This window comes from Cryptotermes secundus, unplaced genomic scaffold (assembly GCF_002891405.2).
Source record: "Cryptotermes secundus unplaced genomic scaffold, Csec_1.0 scaffold30, whole genome shotgun sequence".
NCBI lineage: Eukaryota > Metazoa > Arthropoda > Insecta > Blattodea > Kalotermitidae > Cryptotermes > Cryptotermes secundus.
The window spans coordinates 186,149-205,328 of NW_019739593.1; the positions used below are offsets into that span (position 1 = coordinate 186,149).

Genomic DNA, 19,180 nt, shown 5'->3' on the forward strand with positions numbered 1-19,180 from the left:
CTGTGTTTATGACTTCCTGTTATCATTTCTTGTGGTTCTCACTCTGTCCATTGCTGTTTCCCTGTGTTGTGTATTTTGAGGGCACCCTACATCAACTCTTTCAGTGTTCAGGATCTATATTATATATTCATTTTTCATTTACTTATATAGTGGTTTATATCTTTTATGTTACAGTATTTTTCAGTTTATCAAGTGATTCTTCCAATTCATTGTGCAGGATTTGACACATAAGTGACTATGAAGGTAACTCTGTTCTGGAATGTGACCCGATGTTGTTTGGTACACTGTTCTGCCTTGAAGATGGAGAAAGTACATTCCTCCGAAACATCAGTGTCACATCCAAGAATAGTAATCTTCATTGCAGTTAATTAAATGTAGAATTTGTATGTAATCGTTTGGCATTCCTAATTGCAATATAAATAAGAGATGGTACTAGATATGTGGTCTGACAATGACTATAATTTTTTGTAGTAAAAAGATTATGTCACAAACCTTTAGTCAGTGCCGTCAACTTAAGATTTACTTGCCTGATTTTATACAGGTGTCTCAACATCTGTGCCATTGCTGGAAAAAATCGTCTGGAAATTCTTTCATTACTGTCATATTTCCCAGAATTCTTTCAAGTTATTCATAATGAGAATCATTCATTAAGGTTTATAGTTTCAGGAACACTAACAGTCACATAGGACAGAATCAGGGAGGTATGGCAGATGTGTTTTTTGTTTGCTGGTTAAGAATCCCCCTACAAAAAGCTCTATTAGAGAAAGCAATTTGTTTTGATGTAAACTCTACATTTCCAGTCAAAGATTTGATCTTTTTGAATAAATTCTCTATAGTAAATGTTCCCAAAGTTGAAGGTAAAATTCTTGCTTGTCTCTTCGTTTTGGAGGAACAATTTAATAATGGATAATTCCTTTGATATTGAGGAAACAGATCAGCATAAATTTGTCACTTGAGCTTGACATTTGTCCCACCCTTCCAGGTGGGGGCTCAGGACTCTTCCGTTATAGGTTTTGTTTTGGGTCATTCCAACTAGATGTTCTTTTTTGCATAAGGTTTGGTTTTTCCAAGAAGCTCTCTTAAAGATCTCAGCAAATGTATGTTCCCATTTTGCTGCCACTGAGCTTGTTTCGTACTGTTTAGACGCAGACTCTTCATGTTCATTTATGTGCTAAAAATCGGCCTCACCTTTTCTGTTGTTTTCATTTCTTCTGCTGTCTTCTGAACAGCCAAGTGATGATTATTTCTCACCATTTAAGTTACTTTTTCTATGCATATCTGTTCATTAAGTTGCTGGATAGGCATATTGTTCATTGACTGTAACATCTTACCTTCTCTCTTAAAATCACCCAACCCCCACAGAAACATGTGTTTTGGTAAACAAAATATTGTGGTAATGAAATGTTTACTGCAACCACAAAGCAAGCTGGATGGATCCAAACAGTCATATGACACAGAACTGCTGAATCATGTTGAGATATGATCCATCATGTGCCTACTCTCCATTGGTTTGGATGCTGTACAGAGACATCACTCCTGTTATTTAACTGTCAGATTTATATTTGCTGCAGTGATACTATGCATGTATTTTCATACCTGAAAACAGAAGTGATATCAATCATATGATTTTTCTCTGAAATCTGTACCTGTCTGAAATGTCTCTTATAGTTGAAAATTTGCTGGTGTACATATCACGGGATAATCCAGTACATAAATTTATTCTTGCAAGATTTAATCCATAATAATATATTACCAAGTGCTGAAGTACATTACTGTTGCAAGTCTCTCTGGTCAGAGAGTATCTCTTAATTTTGGCTACTGAAGTAAGTCATATCAGCTTTTGTGCACCATGATATATTTAGATGCCTACAGCATTGTCCTCCCTTACTCATTTCCATTCTTGTTTCAGTTAACATGGGGACTAATGACTGGAAGATGTTGACTCACTTTTGTGTTCAGATAATCTTTTAATTTTTCTTTCTTTCAATTCCCTTCTTATCCTGATATCTTTCATATTGCTTGTAATACCTTATACAGTTTAATGCCAGATTTTTCCTATATTAAAACCAGTTATATATTTTAGACACACTTCTGAAATTAGACTTCAGAGTGTGTTATTAGACTCCTGACATTTAAATGTCAAAAATCATGACAGCTTTCTGATTCATTATTTACTGAATATTAGATTTTAAAAGAACCATTCAATGTACTTAATCAGATTATAATTTCATAATTTTTATTACAGGCTGTGGAAGTAAACAGTCGGCGTTTGTTTAGTGAGTCCAATATTGGTGGTCATGATTATCTACGCAATATGGTGCACCTGCCATTCTATCTGCAAAACTCTGGCTTGCGTAAAGTGAAAGTTGCACAACAGACTGCTCAGCATCACAGGAAGAGTAATACAGCTGCTGCTGCCACCTGGAATGAGAATGAAGAGAGTGTCAGTTTAGCTGCAACAAGTGCCCTTTCTACGGTACAAGAAAATTATGCCTTATGAACCTCACAGTGAAAACACTGCTTAGAACAGTGTTATGCTAATCCCTAACATTTTATGCTTATATAATCCTTCAGCTTGAAACACTCAGTAGACAGGAGCTTCAGTTATGCCATTTAGGATACGTTGTCCAGGTTGAAGTCTTTTTAAAAGGTTCATGGTGTGTCAATAGTTAAGAGGATTAATTTTTGGTATCTCAAAAATCAATAAATTATATTGAAATTTTCACAGTTTATAAAGTTGTACATACAGAAATTCAGAGTACCAAATTACTGCAGTATATAAACTTGTTTTGTTCATTTTTGTGGCACTAGCCAGGTCATATTTGGACAGTGGAATGTTTTCTCTTACACAGCCAATGGCATTATTGTACATCCCTACGGTGACTAATGTTTTTCTGTGCTCCTTTGTGGTCAAAATGAGGAAATCTCCAAAGTGTTTATTCTCTCTCTCATCTAAATTCGCAGGTCTCAGGTCGGAGAATGTCTTCAGAATCAGGTCTGAGTAGTTCAGAAAAACTAAAGCCAACATCTCGGAAAGGTTCTCGAAAATTAAAACTGAGTGAGAGCATTGCTAGCAGCTTGGGTAGTAATTTGAACCGTGTGGGTGGAGCCCATGATCTCACCAAGATGTTGTTAACAGATGACTACTTTAGTGATGTGAATCCACGTAGCATGAGAAGACTCATGAATGTTGTGTATATAACAGGTAAGTGTTAGCAAAGTATTGGATTATAATTATAGTGAGCTGTGATTACTTTTGTTTTGATACTGTTGTCTTTGAAAGTCTTCGTTAGATAACTCAGAAAATTTACTAAGTAATTTAGAAGATATTGGGAAGGACATAAGATTTGATAAGTCATGGAAATGTTAAATAATCTGAGATTACTCACATAAATTGTTGTTTCAGAATAAAATTGTAACTTTTAACAAATGCAGTTACATATGATGTTAACAAAGGAGTACTGTAATTTTTGTAGAACTGAATAACAAACTTGCAGGAAATAATAAATTGTAAACTGAAGTTCAGTTTACTGTAAGCAGGCCACATGTGGGCACCCCCTCCAGAGCCCCAGCATCTCTCCATTGTTATATATGTCTGTGGTGTATTTGTCCTACCATCAGTCCCCTGTTTCAATTTCAGGCAGTAATATTAAAGAAAAAATTGGCTAATGGCACACTTTAAATCTCTCAGATAAATAGAGTAACATGACAATCATGCAAAATACTAAGGTGGCAGCACCACTATCATCAGTGAGTGTTTAGCTTGGAGATTTTCTATGATGTTAGATCTTTTAAGAGATAGGCAAAGATTAATAAATTAGAATATTGGAACAAAGGTAACAAATTTTGATCGAACAACAGTTACAAGGTGTTGAATTGTTGTAATTTATATGGAGACATTATAAATACATCTACATATTATATGTGGGATACTTGTCTTTGGTTGTTATTTTGTGGAAATGGTAAAATTGTAGAATCTTGGAAAAGTTGATCAGGTTTGTCTTTGGGCATGTGATTACATTTTTTATCTTAATATCACAGAAAATAAAGTTTTGGATCAGTTATTTTATGGAGTATGTTATAGAAAAGTATATGATTTAAACCTGCAAGAATTAAAATTCTTTGGAAATTTGAGATGTACATGGGCACAATGAATACTTTTAATGTTTACTAAATGCAGTGAGGGCTGTATCATGGTGTCTCACAGAAGGAAAATGTGTTGAAACAATAGCAGATACTCTTCAGTTTTATCAGACAATTTGCTGAATAATATTTATACTTTTATAGTACTGTGTATTTCTGTATTTCAGGCCGTTTACTGAAAGCATTTCAGATTGATTTCAATTGGTATCATTTAGCAAGTTGGGTGAACATTACTGAACAGTGGCCATTTAGAACATCATGGATCATTCTTTATTATGATATGTATGAGGATACATTTGATGACAATACCTCACTGAAATCTATGTACGACAAGTAAGTGTGTTTTTTGTTGTTGTACTTTTGTACTTTCTCCCCTCCAAAAATATCTGCACAGCTCTGTAATAGTAGGTTAAGACAGTGCCAAATTCTCATAACAGTGCCTTGAAATAAAATAAAACCTTTGCCACATAGACAGTTTCATAACTAAAATATATGAGCGAGAAGCAGTAACTAGGTCACAAATGGATATAGAACATAAAACATATGAGATTTGAACCCAGAAAAAAAATTTATTTCGTGATAACCTCCACCAGCATTGATACAGTTGTCCCATTGCTTGACCAGAGCATTGAAACCCGCAGCAGAGTCTTCTTTTGACCGTTGTCTCAGCCACTTCCGCACCTCTGTTTCAACCTCTTCATCATCAGCTAAAGTTTTTCCACCAAGGTGGCAATTTCTAAACCCAGTTGTGAACCACTTTACATGACAGACATTTCCCACAATAGACAGGAAACATTTCTCTATGAGTATCCTTTGCAGTGAGTCCTTTTGCACACAAAACACAGCGCTGCTGTTTGGTAAGACACCCCTCAAGTACAGTTGCCATTTTGACTACTGAAATCAACCTCTAAATATCCGCATCTGATACCTAGACACCCGTGATGCTGGACTGTGCTGCTACCTAGTGATACACATAGAAAATGTGTTACATCCATTACAGCTGTTTTACTTCAATTTTTTATCTATTTACTGGCCCTCCCTCATAATATGTCATTTTAACAAGGTATGTAGGCCAGAAAGTTGCTGGTAATTCGCTTGAACTACAAACTATATAATAACATGAAGTTCCATTACATTGTAGACATTTCATATGGTTCCTTACAGAGAAGAGTAAATGGAAACACTTTTCTAAAATTTGGTTGTCTAGATGCTTTAATTTTCTCAACACTTTTAACCATTGAAGTTAATTTTGAAACTAGATACTGTAAAATTAATCTATCCCATTTGTAATTAAGTGCACAGCTGACTTTTAACATTCAGATGTACACTTTTAAACTCAGAATGATTATATCATACATTAAATTCAATTGTTTATCTCTAGAATTAAATCCTTGAAGCTGATATTTAATATTTTTGGAGACTGTAACTGATTATATGTGTATTGATCCCACTGATTTTGACTTGTTATACTTGTACACAGAGTTCGTCCCCAGATTCCAGTACTAAAAGATGTGGAACCTTTGCTGGAACTTGACAGAGATGAACGAAAATTCGATGTTTTCCTGACATTCCATCGGAATAGTTTGTTAGTTAGTGACCTGAAGATTTTCCTACCATTTACCATCAATCTGGATCCATATATAAAGAAAGTTATCAAAGGTGAGAATATAATAAGTTTTCAGATTTCCGATTGAAGATAAGTCTGCTGGGTCCTTTGGCCACACACTGTATGATAAAGATGTTCTTGTATGGAAGTGGCTTTTAGTGTACAATGCTACGTGAACAGAACTATGGAATACTGGTCATGTTGCGTCTACCATGACATTCCAGCTCTTGGACACTCAGTATTCAGAGAAAGTATAGTAAAGAGAGTACAAGAGTCACTCATTAATTCAGATGACCTATGAAATATACCTCTTAAAATTTAGTTTAATTTGTCTCTCTCTTTTATGTATACAAGCCATTCTCATAAATGTCCATCTTATATCTTAGTTTAGGGCTTTCATCAGTAATTTGTGAGGACGAAAGAATTCTGTGGAGAGTTTTGGAAGAAAACTCCACCCCTTTTTTTAAGAGGGGGAGAGGAAGTTAATTTGGATTTGAGCAGGATGGACATTTAATCCTGTTATTGCCAGCCAAAAATATGACATGAAAAATATTCCATTGAATTCTTCTTGAATTTTTGAAATTTTTATTCGAATTTAATTTCTTGAATTTTATTTGATCAAGAATGACTAGCATTACATTTCAGCATTACCAGAAGATAAATGTGTGATGTGGACCAGCATGCCATATACAGATCTGACTGACTCTGGCACTCTGCAAATTTAACCTCAATATAGGTGACCTTTGCATTATACAGGCTTTAACTATAAATTATCTCACTATGGCTTTTCCAAGTAGTTTGATTTTACATACATATTAAGCTTAACTCTTGTGATGTAACCATGTAGAATACCCAGATACCGACTATGAATGTATGCCCCTAAGTGGACAGTGACCGGAAGGTTGAATAGAGCACACCTGAAGGCTCTAGAAGCCAACCATAGATTCACATTTTGATATTTTATTTTTCTATTTAGTTTTTAAACAGGGCGCATCACCCATCACCCAGATTTACATTGCTTTTTAGTGTATAAGAGTTCCTGTCTTACTTTACATGTTAATTCATCATTGTTGGTACATATTAAAAATGTGTGTCTACCTCTTGATAGTCTTAATAATTTGTTCTTTATCTCCAGGATTTCTGAGGGGTTGATACAAGTTTAAACAGTTTGTTTAAGATGTATGAAAATTAAAAGTTTTCACAATTGACTTTGCAGAAGAACAGCAGAGTTTGGATGAGGCTGGAGGTGTTATAATCAGCTCTCAGTTCACAGCCTCACCTCCTCCTGCTCCTGCATTGGTTCCACCTCCAGCTCAGACATGGGGAACATCAAATTCCTCAGGTCCTTGGTCTGGTCACAAATCTTCACTTATAAGGAGACAGGTATCTTTGTTATGACCTAAATTTGTTTTTCATATGGCCATCCTTGGTGGCTCTTTTAAACACAATAATGAACCTTTGTGATCTATAAAAAGTGAATAATTTCTTGAGTGGCTGAGTGACTGTTAGTTTCACTAGGATTCTGCTCCATATAGTTAACTAACTAACTATGGGCATGTGATAGTAGACACTTTTGTCTGTGAATGACATGATTGTAGATATTGTCATGTCATTTAATGGGACTGTAGATGGGTTCTGGAGTGATGATTAGGTTAATTGGACTCTTTGATACAGTGCATGAGTGCACTTTACAATTCACTACTACTACTATTAATACAACACATGCATGCATACCATGCACTCACACACACACACACACACACACACACACACAGAATCTTGTTTTCACTAGCCATTGCTTGGTAGTGGCTCCCAACATCAGAATTTCGCCTTCCTCTGGGTTCCTGAACTATTCCCGGCCTCAGCAGGCAGCTTCTAATAGTAACAGCTAGGCTGCGCCATAGGTCAAGCAGTTAGTTGCTGGCTTCCCACCGTGGCAGCCCCGGTTCGATCCCGGGTCTGGTCAAGTGGGATTTGTGGTGGACAAAATAGCGCTGAGGCGGGTTTCCCGGTTTCCCCTGCCAATCTTCATTCCACCAAATTCTCCATCATCATAATCACCCAGAACAGGTACAATAGGCCAATCAGGGGCCACCATGCCGAGTGGACCCAGCTGGACTCCACCCCCCCACTAGCGAAAAAAAAAATAGTAATAGCTCACAACAGCTGAACCTCAGCAGTTCATTAACTGACTGACTCAGTCACTCAGCAACCCACTCTTCCACTCTTCACTAACTCTTCTCAACTCAACTGACTGACTGACTGAACTGACTGTTCTGCTTATAACAACTCAGTATGGATCAGCGTTTCCTAGTAACAGCCATTGTCTAGTTGTTTGTTTTGCAGTCGTTGCCTAGCAACAAGTCTACATGCCACAAAATGTTGTCATTGAATGTGCATCTTGGTTCATATTTTGTATAGTATACATACATGTGGCTAAATCTTGAAACAGTTGCCATTTGGCTTCATGGAAGTGATAACATTCTGTCCTTTTTATGGGAAGAATCATAATGATATTGATATGGAAGAATTTGATAATACATCTGTTAGAAGAAGCACCACAGGATTTGTCACAAAGAGAAAAACAGAACCAAAATTTTTAACTTTCATTTTTCATAAAATTTTTCCTTCCCATCTCCGTGTTACCAGGGTTAAATTCATGTATGATCACATACAGTCATTTCACTGTTCTCATTAACTTCATTGCCCATAGTGTCTGTGATTTCATATCCTGTAATGCCAGAGTTCTCTACCTCTTTCTAATCACCACAGCAGCACAATACTCGTCACCTCTACTCACGACACACAGCAATCCACTGCCCTAATCATCATCTGTCAGTGACATCCTTGGTGAAGATTTTTATCTTCCCTCTATGATCCTCACTAAAGCCTGCATGTTACTTTGCCTGAGGTATCTGTCAGAGGACTGAATATGGGTTCACCATGACCATTCATCAGAATCCTATGCAATATCCATCTTATTGCTTGAATGAATGAATGAGTGAATGCATGCATAAGGGGCAGGCCTAGACTGGCCCTTGAACAGCGACCTTCAATGAATTGTTGTGCATCCCCCTGTATTTCAAACCTTCAACAACAATCTTACTTTTGAATGAAGTGCAGTATCTTGGTAGTCAGCTGGCTGTTGATAAAATCTTAAGTAAACTACAGCCTAACAGTCACATAGGAGGTGTGTGGCTGATTTATCTTTTTCTAGGCACCTTTTCTCAAATGAGAGTATTTGCCAGTCTCATTTTGAAGAGATGTCCTTTCAGATGACAGTATCTTGATAGTAGCCCTGTCACCCACCATAACTGGTTTCTCTTTAGTTTTAACAGTTCCTTGGTTCTTGTGACAGAGGGCCCTTGTAGGAGTCCCTTTTCCTATTTGATTCCTGTTAAGGACTGCCAGTATTTTTGATGATCTCTGTTTGTCCAATGTCTGACAACCTTCTTGGCAGCTCCTACTGAAATGCCACAGGCTGGTTCAGGTCCTATGAGCAGACATTGAGATCCCAATTTTCCCAGTCAGTTGGCAGTTTCATTACCCTCAATACACTCATGACCCAGCACCCATATCAAGTTGAACTTTCTCTTGTTTAGCCTGTTGCACAAGGGATTGATGGCAGCCCCAAACCAATTTTTAGTTGATCTGGTAGTTGTAAAGTGCTCTAATTGTGGCTTGACTGTGTAATAGAATACAGATATTTGTATTTTTATAGTCACTCTAGTTTCTCTACTGCTCATACCTTGATGGCATACCCTTCTGTCTGGAATACAATGATCTATTCCCCAAGGCTGCAGCTAAGGTTCTGCCTTGTACCATAACCATACATCCCAGCCCCAGTGCCTTTATTTGTCTTGGAACCATATGTATGCTAGAGTATTCTCCCTTTCCTATCGGGTTGAAACTGGTGGTTTCATTCACATGTCAGAGAATCTGATCTGGTAAGGTTTGTCATAGACATGTAGTGATATAATTTGATCAGTCCCCATGTGTAGGATTGGTTCTTCTTTCCTACCCTGAGTCATGTATGCATGTCCAAAACCTTCAGAGTTTTAGTTTCCATTTGTCATTGCAGTAGAATCTGTAAATTCCTGATCTGGCCTCAACCTCCAACTGCAAGTGCAGAAAGGGGGAGTCCAGGGAAGACTTCAATTGCAGCCATTGAAACTGTCCTCATTGCTGCAGTAATGCCCAAGCAGGCCATCCTTTGCAATTTGCTAAGTTCAGCTCCGTTTGTTCAGAATTTGATCCTAGGCCACCACGCAGTGGCAGCATAGCTAACTATGGATCTTGCAGGCATGGTGTAAATCCAGTGTTCCCCCATTTTTCTCAGCCCCTGAGTTCTTCCAAACGTTCCTCTGCAGGTCCAAAAGACCATGTAGGCCTTATTGTTTACCCTATCCAGCTGATTTGTTCATGTCAGTCCCTTGTTTAATGTTAGTCCGAGGTACTCACCTTACTGCTTGCTGCAAGTTCAGTACACTGGCTTTGTTCTGTTGTCCAGCTTACCATTTGGGTATCTGTATCAAATGAAGACAAGAATCACCTCTCCTGGACTTGTGCATGGTTTGCATCAGTCTGTACAAGTAAATACAACATGCACATGAAAATATTATGTTTTTGCATAATGTTATTTGTATGGCTGGTGGCTAGGAGGAAGAAAGTACATATACCCAGTAGCAGCTCGGTGTCATGACAAGTTCGAGATTATTGACAAACCATACCATTTCTCTTTCTTGAATTTCAACCACAGACAACATAATACCTTATCCCTGTAAAGCACTGTTGTTACTATATATGTTGCATGAGCTTTAGTGTTCATAAACATGTATTTTGACCACAGAATGTATTTATGGGTTTCATATGATTCTCACAATAAGCAACTATTATTTCCCTGAACACCATTATCTGATTGGTCTTTGTGATGGAGACAGATGGTATTTTCTGTGAAATATGAGCATAATTTTTATATATTGTTTAGATGAACTTCAGGATTCCAAGAGGCTTTTATAATTTCTCCCACAGTCATATCATACACATCCATCCCAGTATCCAACATCAGTTATGCCAGGCCCTGTGGCAAACATGAGGGATGAAACTATGCAAACAGTTGAGCAGATTCATTCCCATAACTTTTGCTTTGCTGCAATTCAATTTTATGTTATTCTTCTGTTCTTAGAGGCCTCTAATCAGGAGCTCATCTGTACAAGGACCGAATATGCTTTATCCACAAAATTCAGTGGTGGGTTGGCCTCAAGCCTGGATGAGTATGCAAGATCCACTGGGAGCCCTCACCAGGCAGTCATCAACCAGCTATCCTCCTCTGTCTGCTGTCACCTCTTTACCAGTAAGTTTTTGTATATGGAATAAATTGTAGTATTTTGATAAGTATTAATTCTGTCATATGAAAGCCAGAAGAGACAGCCCATGCTAGGTGACAGCAACCTAAACATGTTTCCACAGCTGTAGAGGAATTGTTGGAGAATCAACATGCAATAACAGAAGACTGCTGGATGCAGTGTTTTCTATGAAGCCTTTGCGAGGCTATGTAACATTAGTTGAGTGAGGCAGTAAAATATGGTCATGAGTCACATGGGGCTTAGAGCAAAGAGTCGCTATTCTGGTGAGGACCAGCCGCAGTTTGACAGCCAACAGTCAACTCAGTCAGCGGAGTTAACGAGGATGTAACAAATATAGCACCTACATAGGAAGACTGACCTCTACCCTCATTGAAGAGGAGGCCCCACTTCTGAGTGTGTACATTTCTAGGAGAGCACAAAGATCTTTGTCATAAATCTTGATGTACATGAAGCCAAAAATAACTGTGCTGATGAGGGCCAGAAGCTATTTACCCAACCCAACTGACCATGAGTTAGTTGTGAAAAATTTTCCATCCAGCCAGGATGTGAGCATGGAAGCAGAGGAATACCCACTGTTGGGAGCTGCTGCCTAGCAATGACCAGTGAAGACTATAACAGATTGAGACTTAGCATGTGCTATAGTGATTTGTAAAGTGTGTAGATTAGTGAGAGTCTTATAATTGTTTGTGGTTCTGAGTTATAAGTGTTCACTAAATCCAGTTATCAATTCTACCCTGTTCCTGGTCCCTAACATGTGGCAGTGCTTTCAAATGAGCAGTAGTGGTGAAACTGCACTGACATGTGACGACTTTAAATAATAGAATATTTGTGTCTTACTTAGATTTTACATACCAAAGTGCCACATGGAAAAAGATTTCCACTTGCATGAGGCAAGAATTCCATATATTAACCTTTAAACGCCAGACTTTTGAAATAGTGGTAGCTTGAGCTGGCCAGAATTTATTTAAATGCCTGGTGCTGGTGCGTGTTTAAATGTGTGTTGCTGCTCTGCTGCACTCTTCAGATTTTCGAATCTTTTAACTAAAGGACAGAAAAATGGAAGCATGGCTATTCAAGAAAAGGCTAGAGGGAACAATTCGATGGTTCCTACTTTGGTGCTAAGGCCTTCCATTGCAGCTGCAAGAGATTATTGCCCTTTCTCTGGTCTCAGGCAGACAGTTGCATCATGGCTGAGATACTGGGTGCACTCTGTTTTCTGTGCGTTCATAGTGAAATTGAATATTGTAGTTTCATTTGTAATAGAATGGCAATGAAACGTCATTTGGAGAATGACATCCTGCTCTTTCATCTACAATATTTCAAATAGAAGAGGCCAATCAACATCAATGGCCAACCCTTTCAGACAAGAGAATGAACTGCTGAGTTTGTTCTGCACTTGGGGAGAGGAGAAGTATTCACACAAAGTGCAAGGAATGTGACGTGGGTCTGTGCATTCTCAGGTGCTTCAAGAAGTTCCACACAAAGGCGATATTTAGCTCGATGGTGTGGGGGGGGGGTGAAGCCTGTATATACATCAAGCAGATAAAAAAGATATGTACACTGAATTTTGCTCTATATTATTTAACACATTTTTTATACATGATTGCAGAATCTGCAATAAAGATACTGGTTCATGGGTGAGTTTGGCCATAACTCATACATATTTGATCAAATCCTTACGTGACTCAGCCTGCCTGTATTAAGAAATGTTTATTTTACTAAGTGTGAATATATATTGAAATATGGTATTATTTTGTGGGGTGGCAGGCTTAAGGACTCTGAAACTATTTAAAATACAGAAAAAGTGTCTAAGAGTGATTAAAGGTGTTAATAATAGAGTATCCTGTAGAAATATGTTTGGTGAATTTAAGATTTTAACTGTTACCTCATTATATATATTTGAGATTTTATGTTTTATAATAAAGAATAATATCTATAGAACTCAGCATTCTGACATTCACAGCTACAGTACCATACATAAACATAATTTGTATGTCCAATTTTGAAATACCGATCATTGCAAAAAAAAAGTGTAATCAGTATGGGAACTAAAATATTTAATGGCCTTTCCCTTGAATTGAAAAGCGTTGAAAATGTTAATGTTTTTAAGAGCATACTCATAAATTATTTGCTGTGCAGCGCTTTCTATTCTTTTTTAGAGTTTTTCAATTAATGTTGATTGATGATTGTCTTTTGGTTTGCAATTTTTAATATTGTGTTTACGTGTTTTATATTACTTACATTTTTCTTTTGGTCTTATGCATCTTTTATGGTTATGTACCTTATTGTTATATTTCATGATAGATCATTGTGTAATTTTACGTGACTTTGACATGTGATGTATTCGCTGTTAATTTTTGACATGTCCAATTATATTCACTTCAGTTATGGATGAAAATAAAAGTTAAAGTTGAAGTTATACATAGTTGTTCACATAGGTATCACTTTAATTCTTGTAATAGGGTTTTAGTCAGGTCTGTCTGCTAGTTACTATATTTATAAATAAGTATTTAGGATTGTGCATACACTTCTACTAGTGGAGTGTGTGCGCGGTTTTGCTAGTGGAGTTTAAATGCCCAACTGCACAAATCGGTGTACTTCGGCCACTTCAAACATACTCATCACTGTACCAATCGGTGCACTTTGCGACATTAAAGGTTAAAGGTTAATTCTTTCATTTATTGGGTTACAACCTTTGGTTACTGATCAGTCAGTGTTTCTTTCATCCATCTCTTATAATAGTATATTATGGTGTTCTAGCACTTTTTAATATCCCATGCAGCAAAATCTGAAAGGTTTGGTTCCCTTTAGGTACTGACATATATTGTCATAAATTCATACTGTTATTTCCAGCCTGATATTCTGGAAACAAAATTGTCCAGCCTCAATGTGGATGGTGTCTGTGAGCTTCTTACAAAAATTGATGATATGAGTTCGTCCTTCTTGCCAAGCTACACAAGTGTTATACGAGAAAACAACATCAATGGTCGAGTATTACTACATTGTGACTTGGATGAACTTAAGAGAGTACGTATATTTGTTAATTTACTTGATTAATGTAACACTATACTCATGCATAAATGATAAATTATATTAACTTTTCCACTTTATTTCACATTAATTAAAAGGAAAATAGGGTTAAAAACTTCTTCTTGGAATTCTCTTTCTATGATGCTGTAATAAATAACAGAGTAAAATGTTCTATAGGTTCTGCAAATGAACTTTGGTGACTGGGAGTTATTCCGCATGCTGATCGTGTCTCTGAGGGAGCAGGAACTTGCTGTGATCACCCACCAGGAGGAATTAAGTTCAAAAAATGTCCGATTTGCTGACCCATCTCTTCGAATGACATCACAAGCACCAGAGAGGAAGGGTAACCATGAAGTCCAGTAATAATTATATCATTTTCATAAATAAGGCGGTTTAGGATGCTGATTTAAAGTGTTATTGTTAAGACTAGCCACTGCCTGTGGACAACATTTGTGTTGTTACATGTACACTGAAGAACACTGTCTGTGAGGGAGTTTTTAGCTAGTAAACAAACAACTGTGCTAGAACACCCCCACTATTACCAGATGTAGCCCCCACTGACTTTTTTCTGTTCCCAGAGATAAAGGAAATATTGAAAGGAAGGCATTTTGATGACACTGATGACATCAGGAGTAATATGACGCCAGCTCTGAAGTCCATTCCACAAAACCAGTTCCAAAATATTTTGATGGGGGGGGGACTTGGTGCTGGCATAAGTGCATATCTTCCCAAGGGGAGTACTTTGAAGGCGACCACAGTGAAATTCAGCAGTGAGATATGTAGCAGTTTTACTGCAATGAGTTTGTGTATTTTATTGTCAGACTACATATACAGGGACAGATTTGTTTATCCATCCACATGATTCAACCAATGGACATTGTTGTCAACCTGGATGAGAATAGCAAAGTATATGTTGGACATTCTCTTTTTCCTTGCACAGTCATAGATAATGAAATTTCCTGCTGTAGTTTAATGAGCAAAATTGGATAAGAACAATATTATATGTTCATATGAATGTGGAGACAGCAGGTGCTTCCATGATATTGGTAACTATCTACCAGACTATATGGCATCCCATCCTAGAGGACTGCAGTCTGAGAGTTGTTTAGTGATAACAGTTGGGTAACCAGAACATTTATATTAGTTGGTTGTGGGTTTGTTACAGAGAAAAATGCAGTTCTTTTGGTTGAAATGGTACATGTAAAGGCCTTAAGGACAGAATAGAAACTGATGAAACATTCAAGAGTAAGTGTTTGGGTGCCAGTAAAAATGTGCTGGATGAGGAAGAAATCTTCAAGAGGCTGTCACTCAGAATAGGACTGACTCAACTGGGAATTAGGAAAACTGGTAGCTCTCTAAGTAATGTGATGGTATGATAGGGAACTGTATGCATATCTAGAACTGTTCTTCATATTGTCACGTATTGGGCGTATATCGCGACAAATAACTTCTCGATGTATTTGATGTAGCGAATTTTATTTCACATCCGCTCTCACAATCACCCAAATTACAGATTTACGATTACTGCTATCTGCAGTATCACAATTAGTACACTCCAAATGCCACAAGACAACTGACTGGTTGCTGGCTAACTCGGAACTAACTCGGAGGTAGCTCGAGGACTGACTCGTAGGTAGCTCCAGGACTGACTGACTCAGTACAACTGACTGCGAATAGCCTTCGCTGCTCCTTATGTAGCCTTGATCGGACAATATGGAAAACGGCCACGTAATAGGCACCCTTGTTGCCTGGCGCTGTGTTGCTAGTAACGCTAGCGGTAGTAACCGCTGTTACTACCGTAACAATCCTGTTGCGTCACCGTTACGTTACCGTGCGGAGGAGGGGGAGGGGAGCGCTGACTCACCCGCCGCGTCACCGCTGGCGGGGGAGGGGGGGAGTTCTCCCCTGCGCAACACGTCACAATATGAAAACATCTTATAATAAAACCTACTCAAATTTAGAAATTTGCTTTATTGCTTTTTTTAGTTCAGCAAGGCAGGAATAATGGAAAAGTGATAGTCTTAGAAGAATCTTTATGGAACTCATTCCACGCCATATTTTGTCTAGATATTATGCATATGTTGGAGATGAGGAACTGGTATTCTCATGGTACTTGATTCTTGGTTCTGTTGTTTCTGAAATACATTATTCACATTAAAAAATTTTCTCTTAATAGGTATGACTCCAAAAACCAGTGGACAGCATGAAAAAGAAAAGTCATCTCGTGGTGATGCTAGATCTACCAACAAGCAAACAGTAATGGAGAAGCAGGTAAGCACAACTCTGCAGTCTAATGTAATATTTATTATTAGTTCTTCCTTCTTATTGCAGTGTTTTCCAAATTATCTGTATGATTTTTGACCAATTTCTTTCTATTAATATTCTGATATATTAGTGAAAAATGCACTTTTTTTGTTGCAAATGTTATGAGCAGCACACAATCCAGTATGTTCACTGAAGACAATGTGTAAGGCTGATCATTTCTATGGCAAAGGCCTCAATTCCAGAAAGTGGATAAGCAAAATGCAAAGTGTAGACATTCTCCTATGCGTCCAGACAGCAGAGCCTCCTTGTTTTCATGTTAAAATTGGCATTTCTCTGGTTTAGCAATGATCTGTCAACCACACTCAAGTATGTATATACAGGGAGATCGAGAAGTCGCGCACATCACACTAAGCAATTATATTTTCCTGGTTTAATGCACAAACTACAAGACATACGGCACTTACTATTAATGTTTATAACCTTACATCTTAGAAATGCAAAATCAAATCATGTCTTTACAACATGTGCTCGAAATGGCTTCCCTGTTCAGCAATGCATGTGTGAGCTCTTTACCATGTTTGAGGCCACTTTGTGGAGCACCTGTAAACTGATGCTGTTAATTGCCATCATAATGTTCCACTTGAGGTCATCCAGTGTATGCAAATTGTTTTTATAGACAAGTCCTTTGAGTTACCCCCAAAGGAAAAATCTGTGGGTGACAAATCGTTTTGAAATGAGACAGTCACCAAAAAACACACAAGAACTGCATGGTTTCATTAGATGTGTGACATGTGGCACCATCTTGCTGCAACCAACACTCACCTTCATCAACTTCAGGAAGCACAATAAACTATGTAATGATGTCTTGATACACTGGACTGTTCACTTTTGTTTCAAAGAAAATTTGGCCCACTATTCAACAACATGATACAGCACACTGTGGATTTTCAGATGACCAAATACTATTGTTTTGACTGTTCACATAGCCACTAAGGTGGAAACCACTCTTCATCAGTGAAGAAAACCCGATCAAACTCTTCAATTCCATGGTTGCCAACAGTGTTCCACAATGAAAACTCCCTATTCTTGGGAGAACAACATGTCTGTGATGCAGTGAACAAAGCTATACTGCATGCGTCGTATGACCAATACATGACAAATGGCGTTTCTACTTGTTGTTAGTACTCCTACAGTACCATCTAGCCATAGGAGATATAATTATATTAACTGCAATACAATTTGTAACAACTTTAAGTTTGATGTACGTGACTTTTCAGTCTCCTGTATATTGACTTTTGTTCTGTTTAAGTTTGCTGTGTAATGCAAATTCCTCCTGCAAGGCACCACCAACACAGTCTTCTTCTGTCAAATCTATTCCATCTCTTTGTTTTTACTTACCTTGAAGCAGAAACTTGACAGGATCCTTTATGATCTTATGTTTGCATTCATGACTGAGAAAGTTCATCATATTGCTCATTTGGTTCTTGAACAGGCTTAATAAATACACCACTGCAAAATTTATATGGATTTTATGGTAAAATGAGGTCAGTGTTTTCCAGGAATCTAGGTGACCTTCATTGTGACAGCATTAAGACAATGCTTTCTCTGTTATTTCTGCATTATGTTCCATTACTTGTAGCTGATGTTGAATATTTGTTTCCTTTCTCAGTGAGATGAATATTCATGTCATTGATAACTACTGTTTTCTCCTGGAAATATATTCAGTATTGTTGACTTGGCCCAGGCTGGTAGGGAGAGGTTATGTTCAACCACAGATCATGGATTTTGTTCTAAAACATTACAAGATATTTATGCAAGAATATTATTTTCTGAAAAATTTATTTATTTATTATTTATTTATTCACTTCACATCCATGGATCATTATACATGACATAGGACAAGTCAAAACACTCTATAATCCAATACAACGATACAATAAGACAATACAATGATACATTAATAGAATAATAAGAAGAACAATATAATTTTATACTAATATAATAATTAAATGATGAGCACTATATTTATCAGTCACAACACATCAAATTTGAAAATAGATTAACAACATGTTTCGGCTATTTAGCCTATTGTAATCTTCCACTTGTGTGACAAATTTGGGCAGATCCATGATTATCATTGTTTTTCTCTTACCAGATGTGATATGTGTCAAATCTCTGCTTAAAGATTTGCTGTGACTGGAGGCAAGTATGACAAACAGTTCATGAACTCCAGCTGTCTTAACTTTCAAGAGTGGAATAAAGGCCTCGAGGATGTTCTGAGTACAGAGTAATATATGATTACCATTGTTGATAATTGTGCAGTACAAATGTTCTTTGTTTTGAGGAGGATGGCGCAGACAGTCCTTCAGGGCGGGATAATAATCAGAAGGCACATCAAAAAAAATATTTATCAAAAACTTAGAGTAAACTGAAGAATGCATTATATATGAGACAAACTCCGTCTTAAGTGCAACAATTTAATTGTAGTTCTTTCTTCTTCCCTTCCTCCACACTACATGTTTCGGCCCTAAATGGCCATCATCAGGTGTGTATTCTTACGTAGCTGCTACACTGCCCATTGTTTAAAATTTAAAATCACCAGTCTTTCCAATTGTATGTATGTATAAAATCTTTGTTAACCTAAACACGTCAATTTGATTTCTAAAATTGGCACTTTTTCTTTTTCAACTTCAATTCAAATTAAAATGTCTATAAATTTTCTGTTCTTTTTCTTTTTCCAAATTTTAAAAATTAAAATTTTCTCGGGATA

General features: G+C 37.3%; 1 protein-coding gene across 10 annotated transcripts in view; it reads left to right on the forward strand.

Moving 5' to 3' along the window:
* Positions 1 to 19,180, forward strand: part of LOC111871956 (kinase D-interacting substrate of 220 kDa B) — a 194,108-nt gene that overhangs the window by 131,206 nt on the left and 43,722 nt on the right. For all 10 annotated transcript variants that reach the window (XM_023865387.2, XM_023865389.2, XM_023865392.2 and 7 more), the window contains 9 exons: positions 2,246 to 2,476; positions 2,965 to 3,205; positions 4,311 to 4,476; positions 5,624 to 5,802; positions 6,966 to 7,132; positions 10,935 to 11,102; positions 13,969 to 14,142; positions 14,323 to 14,488; positions 16,322 to 16,416. In XM_023865387.2, the coding sequence (XP_023721155.1) occupies positions 2,246 to 2,476; positions 2,965 to 3,205; positions 4,311 to 4,476; positions 5,624 to 5,802; positions 6,966 to 7,132; positions 10,935 to 11,102; positions 13,969 to 14,142; positions 14,323 to 14,488; positions 16,322 to 16,416 (1,587 nt within the window). The remainder of the gene's footprint in view (positions 1 to 2,245; positions 2,477 to 2,964; positions 3,206 to 4,310; positions 4,477 to 5,623; positions 5,803 to 6,965; positions 7,133 to 10,934; positions 11,103 to 13,968; positions 14,143 to 14,322; positions 14,489 to 16,321; positions 16,417 to 19,180) is intronic.